Source organism: Oryzias latipes, chromosome 2, assembly GCF_053564925.1.
Source record: "Oryzias latipes strain Hd-rR chromosome 2, Olatipes_Hd-rR_3.1".
NCBI lineage: Eukaryota > Metazoa > Chordata > Actinopteri > Beloniformes > Adrianichthyidae > Oryzias > Oryzias latipes.
The window spans coordinates 16,961,755-16,978,917 of NC_136238.1; the positions used below are offsets into that span (position 1 = coordinate 16,961,755).

At 35.9% G+C, this 17,163-nt stretch overlaps 2 protein-coding genes across 3 annotated transcripts in view; one reads left to right on the plus strand and one right to left on the minus strand.

Moving 5' to 3' along the window:
- Positions 1-16,823, plus strand: part of LOC101161710 (PI-PLC X domain-containing protein 1) — a 61,141-nt gene extending 44,318 nt beyond the window's left edge. The window contains exons 7-8 of the mRNA XM_023964741.2: positions 15,305-15,463; positions 16,697-16,823. Of these exons, the coding sequence (XP_023820509.1) occupies positions 15,305-15,447 (143 nt within the window). The 3' untranslated portion in view covers positions 15,448-15,463; positions 16,697-16,823. The remainder of the gene's footprint in view (positions 1-15,304; positions 15,464-16,696) is intronic.
- Positions 1-17,163, minus strand: part of LOC101161469 (uncharacterized) — a 47,774-nt gene that overhangs the window by 19,763 nt on the left and 10,848 nt on the right. For both annotated transcript variants that reach the window (XM_023964709.2, XM_023964700.2), the window contains exons 3-16: positions 14,501-14,581; positions 14,374-14,427; positions 12,099-12,174; positions 10,117-10,250; positions 10,016-10,033; positions 9,487-9,513; positions 9,343-9,405; positions 7,186-7,266; positions 7,062-7,112; positions 6,848-6,994; positions 6,565-6,609; positions 6,291-6,326; positions 6,126-6,188; positions 5,668-5,781 (exon numbers count right to left, since the gene is read on the minus strand). In XM_023964709.2, the coding sequence (XP_023820477.1) occupies positions 5,668-5,781; positions 6,126-6,188; positions 6,291-6,326; positions 6,565-6,609; positions 6,848-6,994; positions 7,062-7,112; positions 7,186-7,266; positions 9,343-9,405; positions 9,487-9,513; positions 10,016-10,033; positions 10,117-10,250; positions 12,099-12,174; positions 14,374-14,427; positions 14,501-14,581 (990 nt within the window). The remainder of the gene's footprint in view (positions 1-5,667; positions 5,782-6,125; positions 6,189-6,290; positions 6,327-6,564; positions 6,610-6,847; positions 6,995-7,061; positions 7,113-7,185; positions 7,267-9,342; positions 9,406-9,486; positions 9,514-10,015; positions 10,034-10,116; positions 10,251-12,098; positions 12,175-14,373; positions 14,428-14,500; positions 14,582-17,163) is intronic.

Genomic DNA, 17,163 nt, shown 5'->3' on the forward strand with positions numbered 1-17,163 from the left:
ACACTGTGATTGGTCGAGATGCATTATGGGATTTGTGTGATGCATGATGGAAACGTAGCATGTAGCCTACTAACCTTCGGATGTAAAATGACTGCTAATGAGTATGATGCTTTTGTAGAGCCTTTTAATAAATAAATCTGATCACTAAACATCCTCCGTGTCTTCCATGCTGTTGATAAATGGTATGACTCGGGAGATACCACCTGGACAGATATGACTGCTTTGTAACTGTACCTGTTCTTAGTGACCTGAAGGAGGCGCTGTTATACTCTATATCAGGGGTCACCAACCCTGTGCCCGCGGGCGCCAGTGCGCCCGCGAGCACCCCTTGTGGCGCCCGCAGGGAATGCACCCCCAAAAAATTTTTTTTTTTTTTTTTTTTAATTGAAGCAAATATTCAACAAACAACCACGGCATGTCTGTCAATGACAACAATATCAATTCTGAGATAAAGGTAGACAAAGAAAACCCAAATATGTAAACAAATATAACTTAAAAAATAATCACTAGAAGTAAGGGTCTATTACAAAAGTTTAAATAGATCAAAAAAAATTACACAATTTCTGGACATTCTTATGATTCATGTAATGTAAAGATTTTGAGAATAGGTTGAGGTGGTTGAGTAATCCATTAATGTGAGGATTAATATTCCTGTCTGTTTTTATTTACATTTATGTTTAAAAAGTTAAAATTAAGTTAAAGTTTTAAAGGTTTAAAAGTTTAGCTTTAGTGTGTTCAATAAATATTTATCTTGTTCGGCTGCAACCTAAAGTCTGTTTTGAAATTAGGCTCCCTCTGCAACTGAGTTTGACCCCCCCCTGTAATACGAGTCTAGAAAATTCATGCATGTTTTTGTGTGTAAAATGAGCAAATAAAAATAGGGCACACAAAAGGAAGTCCTCAAATTGTGTTGTTGTTTTTTTTTTTGGGGGGGGGGGGGGTCTAGGAGGTTTTTAGTGGCGCCCTTCATACCACTTGGTGCCCATGAAATAGCCCTCGGTCTCAAAAAGGTTGGTGAACCCTGCTCTATATGTTGGAGAAAGTTTTCTGTTCGGTTCTGTTCAACTACCCCTGGCTGCAGCCTGCAGAACTGCACAACATAGTGGAATGCTGAAACGCTGAGGAATGTGAACATGCTGTGGAATGTTAACCCCGCCCATGCTGAGCCTGTCTTCTTCTTTGGTTTCACAAGTATCCATGTGCAATATTGCCACCTACCAGTTTTTAAGGAGTTTCTCCTTACCGTGAAGGGGGGGTCTAAGGGCAGGAATATCAGTTTAGTTTAGTCTGTTTTGTTAAAGTTTAGTATTAATCTTAATGCATTCTTTGTATTCATGATCCCTTTTTCATTGTATGTTTACCTTACAACTACCGGTATGAAGCCCATTGAGACGTCTGTAATTCGAATTGGCGCTAAATAAATAAAAATATTTAATTGAATTAGAGAATTTATACAGTGATTGCTGTCTTCTTATGGCTTTTACAAGTTTCCAGGTGCATGTATTAGGGAGTTAATAAATTGTGTCTGGCCTCACGGACTCAAAAAAATAACTTATTGGATGAACTCAATTTAATTGTGGGCAGGATTTCCATCCAATAAATAAGAGTAACCCCACCTCAAAGAAAATTCTTCCATGTAACGAAATATAATTGAGTTAATCGAACTTAATTTTCTCAAGAAAGGCAAGGGAAAAAAAACATGCAACAGCAGTCTGAAGCCAGCCTGAAACTCAGAACCTTTGCATGTTAAGCCTGCTAACTAATCCACTGAGCTAACACTTTTGTGATATTTCAAAGCCGCCGGTATAAATTAATAGATTCATTATTTACATAAATGAGGCTCGTCGTGTATCGTCTAACTGGGAGAAGCCGAGTTGAAACGATTTCATGCCACAGTACGTTTTTTACGTGGACAAAACGAACGAAAGTTTTCACTTTTGAAAAGTCGAAGGATTTGAAGGACCAAAAGTCATACCAGGCATTAGACGAAGGAGTTGAACATTTTAATAGTTGAATGGTTAAAATAGGTGAAAAATTGTAGCCGTGGACGGCAAAAAGAATATATAAAGAGAAACAGGAAAACAGCATTCAACAGCATGCCCCTTACTTGAACTCAATTATTTTGGATTACTAGAGTTATAGGGGAAACCATTAATACATTTTGTGCTAGGTCAATTAAATGTAGACACATTCTTTTAAAATAAATATTTTTAAATAAAACAAACAGAATGTTATTGTGTAACATGAAAGAGGGGCTTGAATCATTTTTTTGAGTAATAAAAAACATTGCACCATTCAAATTTTCCTCCCCTTCTGTTCTCTTTCTTCCTCATACAATAACCAATGACACAAAATGTGCTCCACTGATTCTTCCCCTTTCCTACAATCACAACTGCACTGATGAAGGTGAATCAAATGCATGGGCTTAACGTGGGCGGGTTTAACATTCCACGGCGTGTTCACATTCCTCAGCGTTCCAGCATTCCACTACGTTGAGCCATTCTGCAGGCTGCAGCCAGGGCTTACTCGTTCTGTTAATAAAGAAAAGCCTGTGAGTGGCTAAAGAGAGACGTGGCTGCCCGTCGTGATTTCTTCAGAATTATTCCGTTGCAGGTAGGCAAAAGGTATAAGCCTACACTGAAAAAATAAACCTGCTAACACATGCTTTTTTTTGCTGTAAATCCAAATAGTGCTCACATCCGTGTTTATGAATGACGTGAATAATAATTATTTTGTTCGCACAAATTAATTAATGTGTGGGAACGGAATATTATTTTGTGGGAACTAGATATTATTTCATTTACACAACTTAATAATTGCGTGGGAACGAGATATTTATTATTTTACCCATGTCTGGTCACAGGCTTCGTATAAACCAGGGTCGTCATGCCTAACAGAAATTAGAACTCCAAAAGTATATATAAGGCATTTTGATCAATAAAATTTTGTGGTAATAAAGCAAGCACAGTTAAAAGTTTCAAATTGAATAAACTGTAAATTACATTTAATAAAGTGCTAATTAAAATATTACCTTATAACCTCCAGATGAACTTGACAAATTAGTAATCTTAATTTTTGTACTAGATATTATCTCGCTGAATCCGATAAAATTAACAGCAACAGACATAACGTTCTGTTTTTTTAACATGCTAAAAATCCCATGTTCACCTCATGAGACTCTTGGACCTGTCTCATGGACATGATCAAGTCCAGTCTGTCAAAATCTATAATTTCAAAATCCAGTACCCTAGAAATTTCCCAGAAGTCTCTGCGAAAAACCAGTGCGCATCGATGCTCACTAGACTGGCAAATATAGACCACAATGCACAATGCATATTTTTCAAAAATTAAAAACTACTAGCGTTAAAAAAAAATGAAATGCAAAAAAAAACAGCACCCAAAGAAAGGAGCAAAAATGAAAAACTACCAGTAAAAAAGAAAAAAAAGCGATGCAAAAATCAATAAATGCCACCATAAAAAAAGCAAAGCATCTAGAAAAACTGCTGCAATTTCTTTTCCAACTTTATTGTACAAAATAGAAGTACAATACAAAACACAATTTCACAAAGTATACTTCAGATATGCCAGGGGAGCATATTACATGCATTTTACATAAAGAAAGCCACGAAGAAAGTGGTCAGGCAGCTCTAAGTCTGCCAGGCAGCTAGAAGACCTGGGGGGTATTAATAGGGGTTAATGCACATGCACGTCATGTACATAAAGGCATTCTCAATGGATCGCCAATTTCCGAAGTCACCATGGAAACGCGTGGAGAAAAAAAGAAAGCGCTATACTTCAAACGGAGTCAGAGATTTTAATGACTGAAGATTATAAGACCATCGAAAAAGTAACACGGCTGCATCAGCAAAAGAAAGCGTTTCTGCTTGTAGAAAAACACCAAAGAAAACGCACGAGTTTCTGATCTTATTTCCATTTTTCTTGTGACGCATATGTATATATAACTTATCACATTTTGCCAACTTAAATGAATTACTTCAATTGGTAACAAGTAATTGAGTTCAATTTATTTAACCTAATTTCTTACGCCTATAAAACTCAATATCGTTTATACAACTCAAATTTACATATTTATTTAACTAAATGTCATATTACTCCAATTCAATTTATATTTTTTCAATCTTAATTAATTATAATTCTTGAACTCTCATATGTCTAAGTTTGAGCCGGCAGATATACTCAATTTTACAACAATAAAAATATCAAATTAATTTGTTCATGGTGAATATATTCACTTAGGACTTTTCCAATATTGTCATTATACTCTGTAATTGTAGGGCTGCTATATAAACTAATCATCCTCTCAATCCCTCTCACTCATGGTTCAGAGACTTAACCATAGTAGGACAAAATAACTCGGCAAAACACAGTAAAACAGCTAAACAACTAAACACATTTGGTCAAAAAGCCACACTTTAACCCAAATCCGTCCAGACAGGCAAAGGAAATGGTATCCCACAATCCCTTGCGGTGCCGCTCTAACAGAGGCACCTAGCACCTACTTTGCAGAAGCAACCGTCTGACACGAAGGCTTCCACGGCGTGTGTTAAAAAGTAATAAACGCACACTTCGTCGGCCATTAACCGTTACGTAATATGCTCCCCTGGCATATCTGAAGTTTACTTTGTGAAATTGTGTCTTGTATTGTACTTCTGTTTTGTATAATAAAGTTGTAAAAAAGAAACTGCAGCCGTTTTTCCTGATGCATTGCTTTTTTTATGTTTGCATTTATTTATTTTTGCATCGCTTTTTTAAATCGCTTTTTTTTTCTGTTTTGCTAGTAGTTTTTTATTTTTGCTCGTTTATTAGGTTGCTGCTCTTTTATGTGCATTTCATTTTTCTTTTTTGCTAGTAGTTTTTTATTTTTGCTCCTTTTTTTTGTTGCTGCAATGGCGGTTCTCGGCTACCGTATTAAATAACTAAAATAAGAAATGATTCTCACATTGCTAAGACAGAAAAAGTGTAGTGAAATTTAATGACTTTTCAGAAACTTTGCAAAAGATTTTGTTTTTCACAAACTTTTCAAAGGCCTAGAAATTGATTTTTCAATTTTCATTTTTTTTAAGTTTTTCATGACCGTACGAACCCTAGACCAAGACTTAAAATAAAATGGTCAAATGCAAATGGTTTCATTCCCCCTACGGCTCCAATTGTAGGGGCATTTGAAGCTGTAGCAGTGTCTTAAAACATTTTTTCAAGGAGGAACCGTAGCGACTTAGGGCTGGTTATATGTTAAAATTTTATGCAGATGTGTGTTTTTTTAGAGCTGGCAGCTACACGATAACATAGATGACTGTTGATGAGCGGTAACTTCCATATTTGAAGAGAGTATTTTTTTCATGTCTCTTGGTTTGGAGGGATAAATGTAGAGATAGGGAGAAGCCATAGGGGGCAGCAATTCAGAGTCAGCCAATATATGCTGATCCTCCAATCATAATATCCTTGCTAATGTTTGCAGTTATGCCTCTAAACTGGTGGTTGTGTTCCTATGAATTAAATATCTTCAAATTGAGATGACTGCTGAGAGCGCTATGATTTTGCTGGTTTACCATAATGTCAATATCATATGTTTTATTTATTACTCATTTTATTTTAATTACTACATTTCTTGCCTGGTTTTAGTAGTAAAGAGTGAATAAAAAATTGTACATGTATTAGATGATAAGGTGGCCCAGGTGGTCCAGGGGGGCCTGGAGGCCCAACTGGTCCCATAGGACCTGGAAGACCAGGTGTATCTATTTCCCCTGGATCACCTTGTGCTCCCTAAAAGAGAAGGCAAACATTCAAATGTTAATGTGTGATCTTAGTTTTTGCTTTGTCTCTCGATTGTTAGTAGGGTAAGCTATTCTAGATTATATTTAAAGCAAAGAAGATTTGTTAAACAAAAGAAAAAAGAAACACCTAACAGTCTAGAAAAAAACATGAAATTGAATGATGACTGAGGGTTTAAGAGAAAAAAGTCTAACCAAAAACTTAAAAATGTATTTAAAATACAGAGAAACATGTACATTTTACATTTAGATGATAAACAAGAAGTTAAAGGTTTAGAAAAAATGAAAAATAACAGAAGGTAACCTTTTCCTTAATACCAATAAACCATTACACACCGTGGAAGATGGAGCAAAAAAGGAAAAGAAGGTGTTGAAAAAATTGGAGTCTTGTTCATCTTGCTGGAGAAAAGCAAGGACATTTATAGAACCAGTAAATATGCATTTGAAAACTTTGGGGTTTGAAAGAAAACGCATAAAAAAAGAGAACAGGAATTCCCTCACCTTCTTTCCAGTTGGAGCTGTTGGACCAAGTTCACCCTAAAAGACAAGGAGATTTTCAATTGTGACGGTAATTTTCAATAGTTAATGCAGTTAAACAAGCAGATTTTTAATAGACAAGCATACTTCCAAAAGACAAAGATATTAAAGATTTAAATAGTCAAAGAGATTAAATGTTTCTAACAGGTAGTTTTCTGCTGTCATTCAGGTAAAAAAAAAAAAAAAGCATTACACTGTTTCAGAGTTAGAACAACTATCAAATATAATTTGTTTTGACCTTTTCTCCACTGGGTCCTGGTGGACCAGGTCGACAGGGGAGACCCTAAAACAGGAAACAGAGAGGTTGTGGTTATTAGTTTTGGTAAAAGTATTTAATTTAAGGCAGCAAACTTACTTTTTTGGCTCCTAAACTTTCAATTTAAAGTAATACAAATTTCGAACAAGAATTAATCTTTTCCCTGCTATACAAAAAATAGGTTATCAACTAACAAGTCAAAATATGACTTTAACAATTTATTACATAATTGCCTTACAAAATGGTCAAAGAAAATAGTTTTTACCGGAAGACTAAGTGCTTCATCTTGACCAGGTGGTCCAGAAGGTCCAAAAACTATTGGGCCATTAGGTCCCACTGATCCAGTAATAGAGATCCCTGGAAGGCCAGGAGGGCCAGGAGGACCTGGTGGACCCGGTGGCCCAACTACAACCTTTGAATTAAATCCCAACATCATTAAGCATGACTATCCTCCATTTTTTTTCTGACGATAGCCTTACCTGGCTTTTCCCCAAGTGTAAGGACCCTGAGCCCTCCATGTCAACAAATGTCTGTAAAGACAAAACATGCAAAAAAAGTGATTATTTTGTTTAGCTAAATGTTCAAAAACACAAAATTACTCACAGGGTGTTCTCCCCTAGATCCAGAAGGTCCCGGTGGACCTGGGGGACCTCTGGGTCCTGGTTGGCCTTCACCAGTTTCACCCTTGAAATTCAGAATCCATTATAAATTTGACTTTGCTAATGTGTGGTCAGGTCTGAATAATTTTTTAGCCGTTTCTTATAGGGATGTCCCGATCAGTTTTTGTTTGTTTGTTTGTTTTTTTTCCAATCCAATTTGAGTCATTTGATTGGAGAATCTCCTGATACTTTTGTAGCACATTTAAAATAATTAAACAAATTTAATGAAACAGATTTGGGGGGGAATTCCCCTATTTTTCTTTTATTAATCTTCTTTTATTATTTAACACCTAAACAGAGCACTTCATAAAGTAGCTTCAACAGTCAAGTTAAAGTAATGCAACTATTACCTAGTTAAAAAAAAAGGTGATAATTATTCATGTGGGAAAGTTTGGTGTTTGTGATTTTAGTATCTTTAGAAAACTTTTTCATCAGATATTTATTTATATCTCTATTAGAAATTCTGGCAAATTAATGATGACCTTCTTTTAAACTTGTTTTTGTTGAATGAATTTGATGATGAATATTCATCATGTCAATGGAAGCATTTATTAGTTATTTATTTTTGTGGCCCTCAATAAAAGAGACCCAGAGCAGGTTCCTTTGAGGAAAAACGTTGAGTTGGCGAGGAGAAAAAGCGCTTTCAAGCTAAGTGGACAAATGCTTACTTTGTCGTACCTCAAGGGCTGGATAAAGTCATGTGCTTTATGTGCAAGCAGGTAAATGCAATGCTCAAAGAATTAATATAAGCCGTCACTATATTACAAATTATAAAAACTGTGACAAATTTACCGGCGACGAGCGCAACAATAAGCTCCAATGACTACAAGGAGGCTATGATGCACAAAAAAATGGCTAAATACAGTGAGGCTGTGACAAAGGCTAGCTATGTTGTGGCTTTGAAAACAGCCTGGTGTAGCAAGTGACGGGTAGTTTGTAAAAAATGGATGCTGAAAGTAGCTGACATTTTTGTCTAGAGCAAAAGAAAAAGTTTGAAGAAATAATTCTGTCAAAGGATACAATTGAATCAGTTAGTTTAAAAGGGGCCCAAGTCCAAGAGTTTAGTTTTTCCAGGAAGTGATTTTAATTGCATAGCTTAAAGGGAGGCTACACCAAATGATTAATACTTTACCCAGATTTAGCACCAGTTCATAGCTTACAAATGATATAATATGAAGCACTTCACTTTATAATTTCAGAGGATTAGCAAACTAAAGTTTGTGGACTTCGGCCCTTCTTGAATTAAAAGGGGCGCTGCCATATTGGAAAACTAGTGCTGCCATATATGGGATAAAGCAAAACCCATGCAAGAGAGGCCCAAGTCCAGGAATTTTGCGCTTAATGCATTTTAAATGTCAAGCAAAGTCAATACATTACAACAGACTTGGGACTTTTTTGCACATAATCAGATAGCTTTACCCTTAAACACCATATAATATCTCTATTTTGAAAAATTGTGGACTTGGGCCCCTTTTGAACTAACTGATTAAATTACCAGTCGAGTAGAAGATCTGGGCAGCAACCTCCGACCGCAACTGGGAAAACATCTGGAGGGCCTGGTTAATTGTACAAATGACACTTGGTCATCAAAATTATGAAAAACATTTTTTCTGTTTGTCAATTTTTTTTCACCAAAATTGGCCCCTAGTTTAATGCTGAGTTCATAATTTTGCCCTCCGCTACAAAAACTTTGAGAACCGCTGCATTAAAAGGGGAAAAAAAATCTGATCTTTTTTCTGTAGGGCGTAGGGCGCTGGGTGGGTTAAAACAACCAAATAGACACTTGCTGTCAGCATTTATTAAAAGTTATTGGTCCCGCAAGTCCGATTCTGTGGATATCTCGGTAACTGTACTGAACTGTTTTTGTATGCTCAAACTAGTGCTGCAATAACTTGTGGTAATCCTTTAATAATATGAAGAGTATTAATATAGAATAATAAGATTGAATTATTTTTCATGATCATAAAAGAAGAATAAATTAAATGCCCAATCACTTATCAGGAGACATTATCAGATTTTTGATCGAGTCATCAACCATCAATATTAATATAGTCGGGCACGTCATGTGATCGGATTAGGACATCCCTAGTTTTCAATGCACCTTTTCACCCTTTGCACCAGGAATACCTGGAATTCCTGGAACCCCTTGTGAACCAGGAGGTCCCTGGAAACAAGAAAAAGTGGTTAAAGTAAAATAAAAAATTTTAAAAAACTTCATAAAGAAGTAAAAAATATATAGTCTCACAACTTTTCCATCCTCTCCTGGATCACCCTGAAAAAAATGGGCAAATTCTATAAATGACTGTTTTTATTTTTGATCTCTGCAACATTTGGTTTGGGTAGATTTATCACTGAACACTGTTTTGGTGTAATTCTTAAAAGATTTCAGCTGGCAGAGCAAGACTAAAAGCTACCCAAGTATTCCATATATTAAACAGACCTATTTGTTCATGTACAATATCAAAAATGTAATCAAGTTCACAATTAGGCCAAGCTAAAAAGAATTTTAAAAATCAGACACGAGTAAACAACAAAATGGATGAAATTTGAGACCATTTTGTTCAACTTAAATTAAAATTCTTAACTTAAAATTAAATGTTAGTTTCCTTTAACAATTTCTCAGAAATTAGAAAAAAAAGCTAAATCTGCAAAGAAATATAAATTAAATCAAAATGAATTACAAATTCATAAATCTGAAGCAAATTTATACAATAACTTGTACTTTAATTATTGATAAAAGGTATTTAAAACTAGAACACAGAAACTTCATGTACCTTTACTCCTTTTTCTCCCTAAAAAAAAAAAAGCAAGGAGTAACCACATATGTCTAATGTAGCTAAATGGGATTTTTAAACAGAAATAACCGATGGCTTACCTTCTGTCCTCCCTGTGAAGAGAAACCAGTACCTGAGCTGAAACCGGGTTCTCCTTTTGGTCCTGAGGGGCCTTGATCTCCCTTGAATAATTTCTCTCCTTTGTCACCTTTTTCACTTTTAGTCCTGCTGGGACCTAAAAAAGTGAATGGCCCATAAAAAACTGAATTGGGAAAACAGGCTAAATACAAGCCAACCAATTTCATCTCTATTTTAACCAGAAAAACAATACAATAAATTAAGGCAAACATTCAAAAGGTTTAAATCTTTTGTTCTGTAAAGTGCAGATTACAATACATTTTAGGTGTTTTTTAAAAAATATCTGTGCAAGATCTTTTACAGTTGTTTCAAACAGGTCCCAATTCAGTTTCAGAACAATCCAGCAGATGGCAGCAAAAGCATGTGAATCTTTCAACAGTACAGTATCATTTTACAGTTTTTCTCAGTCGCTTTAGTACAATTCTCAGATCAGAATTGAAGTTTGCAAATACGTGTGCGCATTTCTCAAAACAATTTGTACAAACAGCAAAACACTATGGATTTCTTGCAAAAGCCTGTAACTTCCTCAAAATCTTTAGGTCATCTCTCAAAACTATGTCTTTATGTCATTGAACATGTCAGTGCCATCAGAATGTCAAGTCCTTGTGTCATTGTCTACGAACAAAACATTCAAATTACTTAGTCATGTGGTCAATATAACTTTGTACTTTAGAGGGAGGTTCTGATGTAAACTATGGCTAAAGCTAAAGTTTTGATGACAATTATTGTAAAATGTAAGTTACACTTTTTTTTCTGGATTGCAAGAGACTGGACAAGATTCACATTTATACTTTTATTGTTCATATTGTAATTTGTTGACAGACCATGTCATACCAACATAGAAAAAACACACTGCAAACAGTAACACAAAGGGTAAAAAAAGATAGGACAATATTCTGTACAACAATACAGGCAGTGCAGTAGGAATTGGTGTGGTCTTCCTACACCTCTTGTCGAGTCCTGTATGTTAGGCCACAAATTTTCATCCACATCACAGCGAATATCCTCTCTTGCAATGCAGCGAAATATGTTTGTCACATTATGACAACTTGGTGTCATAATGTGACACCAACTATACTCATGATGTTTGAAGACTATTGCACAGTGAACTATATAATACATTTTGATCAACATGACATAAACAATTGATAATGTAGCAAAGAGCAGAGAATTGTTCATAATCATTTGCATGGATGTACCAAAGCAATTGCAACTTGTTCAAAGAAGTGAGAAACTGCTTATATGATGTGAACAAGCGACATCATGATGTGAAGATTGAACAAATAGTTTTGGGAATTTCATCCTGATCTGAGAATTGTACTAAAGCGACTGAGAAAAACTGTAAATACAAAGCACCCTTTAACACTAGAACAATAATTTAATCAGTACAGGTACTTTTACGACAACACAATGTCACTTATTTGAATGAAAATATCTTAAAATGAGGCTTTCACAGCAATTATTTGCTTTACTTTTAACTTTTAAGTTTTCAATTTAAAATAATTCCATTAATTTACTACAGGTCGTATTAAATTAATCATGCCAAAAATTTGCATGAATAAACAAAATATGAATATTTTTAAACGGTAATAAGATTACCATTTATTAAGACACTGATACTAAAATTGCAAACGCATTTAACCCTTCAGTGAAATTAAATAATTTTCGAAGTGTTGCTGCTGGAGATAAAATTAAAAATTTATTTTTTATTACCAACTCCATGGGAATCTTTAAAAGTTTGAAATAGTTGTGAGCTGTATATGAGATGCATCACTGTATCTACTTGGGGAAAGTAAAAAAAATTCTACATCTAACACATTCAGATTCAGACAGGCAGCTCCATATGTTTGCTGTGACTCCTATTTGGCAGAAGCTTCTTAGAGCTTTATGTTCTTGCGGTATGGTTACAGTAATGACAGGAATCCTGGACTGACACAGGGTCTACCTGTTTTTGGGCCCTTCGATACCTCTGAGGATATCAGTGGGGGTTCAGGGACAGGATGGAGAGGATTGACAGTGTTCTGAGGATGAAATATGAGAGATGAAAACACATCTTTTTGAGGAGAAATGATTGTTTATACAATTATATCATTTGTTAGTAACAGTGTTTATTATAGTTCTTCCAGAATCTGCTAAATTAAAAAAACTATATAACTCACTAATATATTTGAACTGGCTTAGGACTACAGATGTTAATTAGCTCCTGTGCAAATTCTGGCATTTTTATGCAGTAAGCCTGAAAAAAAAAAGAAAAGCTACGTTCACACCAGCCGCGGCAACTTGCATTCAAGCTGCCACTTTCAATGACACTCTATGTAACCAACCAAAAACCAGTGTTTCAGGCTTCAGGGTTACAACTTTTACACGTAGCTACACAAGTTTTAGGTCAGTTTATGTACAAATGGTGGGTGCATTGAAAGCATGCTAAAGGTTTAACAAGAACTGTCAAATGTCAAACCTCTTGTGCTGGACAGATTTTACTGTTATAATGGGGATTTAAGGATCTTCAGACAAACAGTGTAGATTTGTGTTTTGTATTTGAGGCTAAACTTTAGTAATAATAATTATATGGGGATAAGGGCATAAGATGGGGGAGATGGGGGGACGGTCATAAAATATGAGTGGAATAAAATGTATAGATAGATAGATAGATAGATAGATAGATAGATAGATAGATAGATAGATAGATAGATAGATAGATAGATAGATAGATAGATAGATAGATAGATAGATAGATAGATAGATAGATAGATAGATAGATAGATAGATAGATAGATAGATAGATAGATAGATAGATAGATAGATAGATAGAGAGATAGAGAGAAAGAGAGATAGATAGAGAGATAGTCATGGGGCGACAGTGGCTCAGGTGGTTGAGCGGGTCATCCAATGATCAAAGGGTCAGCGGTTTGATTCCCCACTCCCACCAGCCAAATGTCATTGTGTCCTTGGGCAAGACACTTCACCCTCCTTGCCTCCAGTGTGGCCTCCACTGGTGTGTGAATGTGCATGGATGATCCCAGTGATGGTCAGAGGGGCCATAGGCACAAAATGACAGCCATGCCTCTGTCAATCTGCCCCAGGGCAGCTGTGGCTACATCAGTAGCTTACTATCACCAAGTATGAATGAGGAGTGAATGAATAATGGACACAATGTAAGCAGTTTGAACGTCTGGAAAAGCACAGAAAAATCCAATCCGTTATTATTATTATTAGATATATAGATATAAATAAAAGTATTTAGTCAGCCACCAAAGTTCTCCTACTTAAAAAGATGAGCGATACCTATCATTTAAAAGCCAGTATATGTGCAGGCCTGTTTAAAGTTTGCTAGAGAGCATTTGGATGATACAGAAGAGGATAGGGAGAATGTCTTCTGCTCTGACGAAACCAAAATATAACTTTTTGGTAAGAACTATACTCATGTTGTTTGAAGGATAAAGAATCCTGAGTTGCATCCAAAGGACACCAAAGCTACTGTAAAGCATGGGGATGGAAACATCATTGTGCTGTCCTCACAGCACATGACTTGATGCTGCTAGACAGCCAGCAAACAAAAAAAAGTACTTTGAAGTAGGTTTGAGTCGCTTCTTTAAATTCTCCTCTTCTTGCAAAATACTTATACTATTATTTGTAACTGAAGTGAAACAGAAAAAAGGGTGTTCAGACATTAGCTTTTCCAGGCCTACTGCAAATCGTCAGCTTGTAAGGAACACCTTAAGGTACACAAGAAGCAGTTAAACTACTTCCTAAGAACATTAACAATGTATATTACTCTTACAAAGATGGAAAAATCCCAAAGCTTGCGCACACATAATGTGCTCAATTAAACTTAATAATGCATAGTGAGAGCTCTCACTCTGACACAAATTCAAATCAGAAACGACCGATGTCTCACTGACAATTCCTGTCCTGGAGTGGCCTAGCCAGTTTCCAGATCTCAACCCAAAAGAAAATTTTTGGAGGGAATTGAAAGTCTGTATTGCCCAGCGACAGCCACCAAAGCATCACTGCTCTAGAGGAGATCTGCATGGAGGAATGGGTCAAAATACCAGCAACAGCTTTTGAAAGCCTTTCAGGACTTACAGACTTACAGAAAATGTTTGACTGTGATCATTGCCAACCAAGGGTGCCAAAACACCAAGTAGATACAGTTATAGAGGTTCCATAAAAGTCAAGAGTTTTTATAAAACTGACATTTCTCTGCAAAAAACCTTTACCATTTTTACTTGATCCCTCTTGTCAACATCTCCACTCCCAAGATCCCCAGAAGCCTTTGGGATAGGGAAAGAAAACACATCATACCCAAGTGTTCACTTTAAAAAGAAATATTACCCAAACACTCACTTCTCCTGGGTAGCCATCAGAGTCACAGAAACGCTCCGCTGCAAGAGGATCTCCCACCAACTTCAAGTCAAACATTGTACCCTTAAAGAAAGCACAAGCAGACAAACATGCTATGACCTCTTTTTCAGAACAAGCTGATAATTAGACTTTTTAGAATTCGAGTCTAAAAAAAAAGTTCTGTTTTGGTTTCCTACAGATCTGTTTAAGCAAAAAAGGCTAATCTTCATTGCCAAGTTGTCTACTTCTTTTCTTAGGTGTGCCGGTCTATTGAATAACTGTAATAAATTTTAAGTAAAACATGAAATAAAACCCAAAAACGTAAAAGGAAATCTATAGCTACGTTCCCTCCGAATGCAATTTGCAGGTTAGATGGATGGATGGATGGATGGATGGATGGATGGATGGATGGATGGATGGATGGATGGATGGATGGATGGATGGATGGATGGATGGATGGATGGATGGACGGACGGACGGACGGATGGACAGATGGATGGATAGATGGATGGATGGATGGATGGATGGATAGAATACCGGGGGGGTTTGTAGCCCCATTTTTTTCTTGCATCTTTAACAACAATTCATTATTGCTAGTAAAAAATTATAATAAAAAAAGAGAGGGCACCAGGACACTTTTTCATATGAGAAAAAAAAGGCAGATGCTCAAGCACCCCTATTGCGCACGAGCCTGCCTCTTGTACTTTCAGTGATTTTAGCAATCATGGTATCAAAGTGATTAGCTTGCTTAGTATATTACTTTTTGTACTTTTGGTGTTCATATAGTTTCTGGTTTATTATTCACAGTTTCTTGCCTGCTGAAATTATCCCACCAAGCTCCTTGTGGCATCCAGTTGAGTGACGGAGAAGCCAAAAGCAGGAGTTTTGTCAAGTGGCCAAGTGGAATGACATACGCCCTCCCAGGAGTGGGCGCATCCCTAACAAACTGAAAGTTGCAACCAGCTGGTGAGATCAAACTTTTTCTTTTTTTTTCTTGGGTACCCAAATATATTTTTTACTGGTATGGCAGATAATTTTTGGGGTGGATCATTGGACTCCGGCCGATACAGACATGTTCCCATTAGCGTTTGTGTTGGAAAATCACATCAACTTCCTTATCAAGTTTATTCTAATGAATGCACGCCTGTGAAAAAAAAGAACAAAGATGGGAAGAGAATAAAGAAAATTAAATTTATGTTTTCTGTGACAAAAAAAAAAAGATCTACAAGAGGTTTGTTTCTTCTGTTATGGATTGTTATTTGATTCTGTTAAACATTGTTGGATGAACATAAGTGATTATTTAAAGTAGAGTGACATAGTTTTTAATATAAATACAGTTTCTCTTTTATGCAAATTTCACGACCCTTTTGAGTTTATGGTGGAAGTCGATAAGCGATATCTTCGGGACTTAGTGATGTCAAAATTTAGTGTGAATATTACTTTTTTCCAGATAAACTGCCATAACTCAAACCAAATTTAATCTCAGAGCTTCAGGACTTCAGACCAACAAAAGGGTTAACATTTAAACAAACCCTTTCAGAAATGTAAGCAAACAGCTTAAACAATTCAAGCAAACCCCCTTAAGCAAATTAAACACTTTCGATAATCTATAATTTCCAACAAACTTTTCAGCCCTTTAGAAAAATTACTTTAGTGGTTTTTCTAACAAAGTTTCATAAGAAAATTCAAATCCTTCAACAACTTTATCATTATGCCAATAGCTTTAGAATTTTCAGCAAATTTTTTCGGTAAGTAAATTAAACAGCTTTAGTAGCTACATTTAGCACAAAGAATTCACACTAGCATTATCACAGGTAATACACATTTTGTAACCCTTGTGCTATCCTAGGCACTTTAACGTTAGGAGTGGGGTCATCTAGACCCACTAGACAGTGCTCTGAACCTTTTTTCTTCAATGATTTGTGATGTTCACTGGTGTCCATGAAATCTTTCCACCTATATCCACCTTTGTCAATGTAGGAATAACACATCAATATAAGGGTGGGGTCATCTAAGATAGCACAAGGTTTAAACTGGATTTTGCTGTTTTGTTCAACCTGTGTTGTTTTTCTGGGACAAAGTTTTCTGAAGAGTGGCAGAAGTTTAATAGAAATTCATCTCCAAGTTTTGGGTGGGACCATTGGCGCAAAACAAGCCTGCGCTCATTTCCCATCCTCCCTTTGTTTACATGCTTTACAGCTAGCCCCTCAAGACCCCAACCAATGAGTTATAGAGGTGACATGACATGATTCCTTGTGGGAGGAGACCACCACCATCTTGGGGTGGGCGAGTCACCGCTGCACCTACACATTTTCATTGAAGTTTGAGCTTTTAACGATGACTGTTTCTTTTGTTTAAGAACAACAAATGACAACTTTTGCATTGAATGGCATGTGATTTATCATATATTTTCATCTTACATCTGGAATGTCTGACATTTCTTTGTTGTAAAGATTGATGAGGCCTAGTAATAATTAGTATAATGTTAATTTATGATTACGACAGAATATAATGTCCCAAATTGTTTGTATTAAAAATTGAGAAAAAAGTTATCTCTTGAACTCAGTTATCTTATCACATTTTTGTGTAATGCGATTTTTTTTTTTTTATTGTGCTCACCATGAGTGGCATGGGGCCAAAGAAAACTACATACACACTTATATATA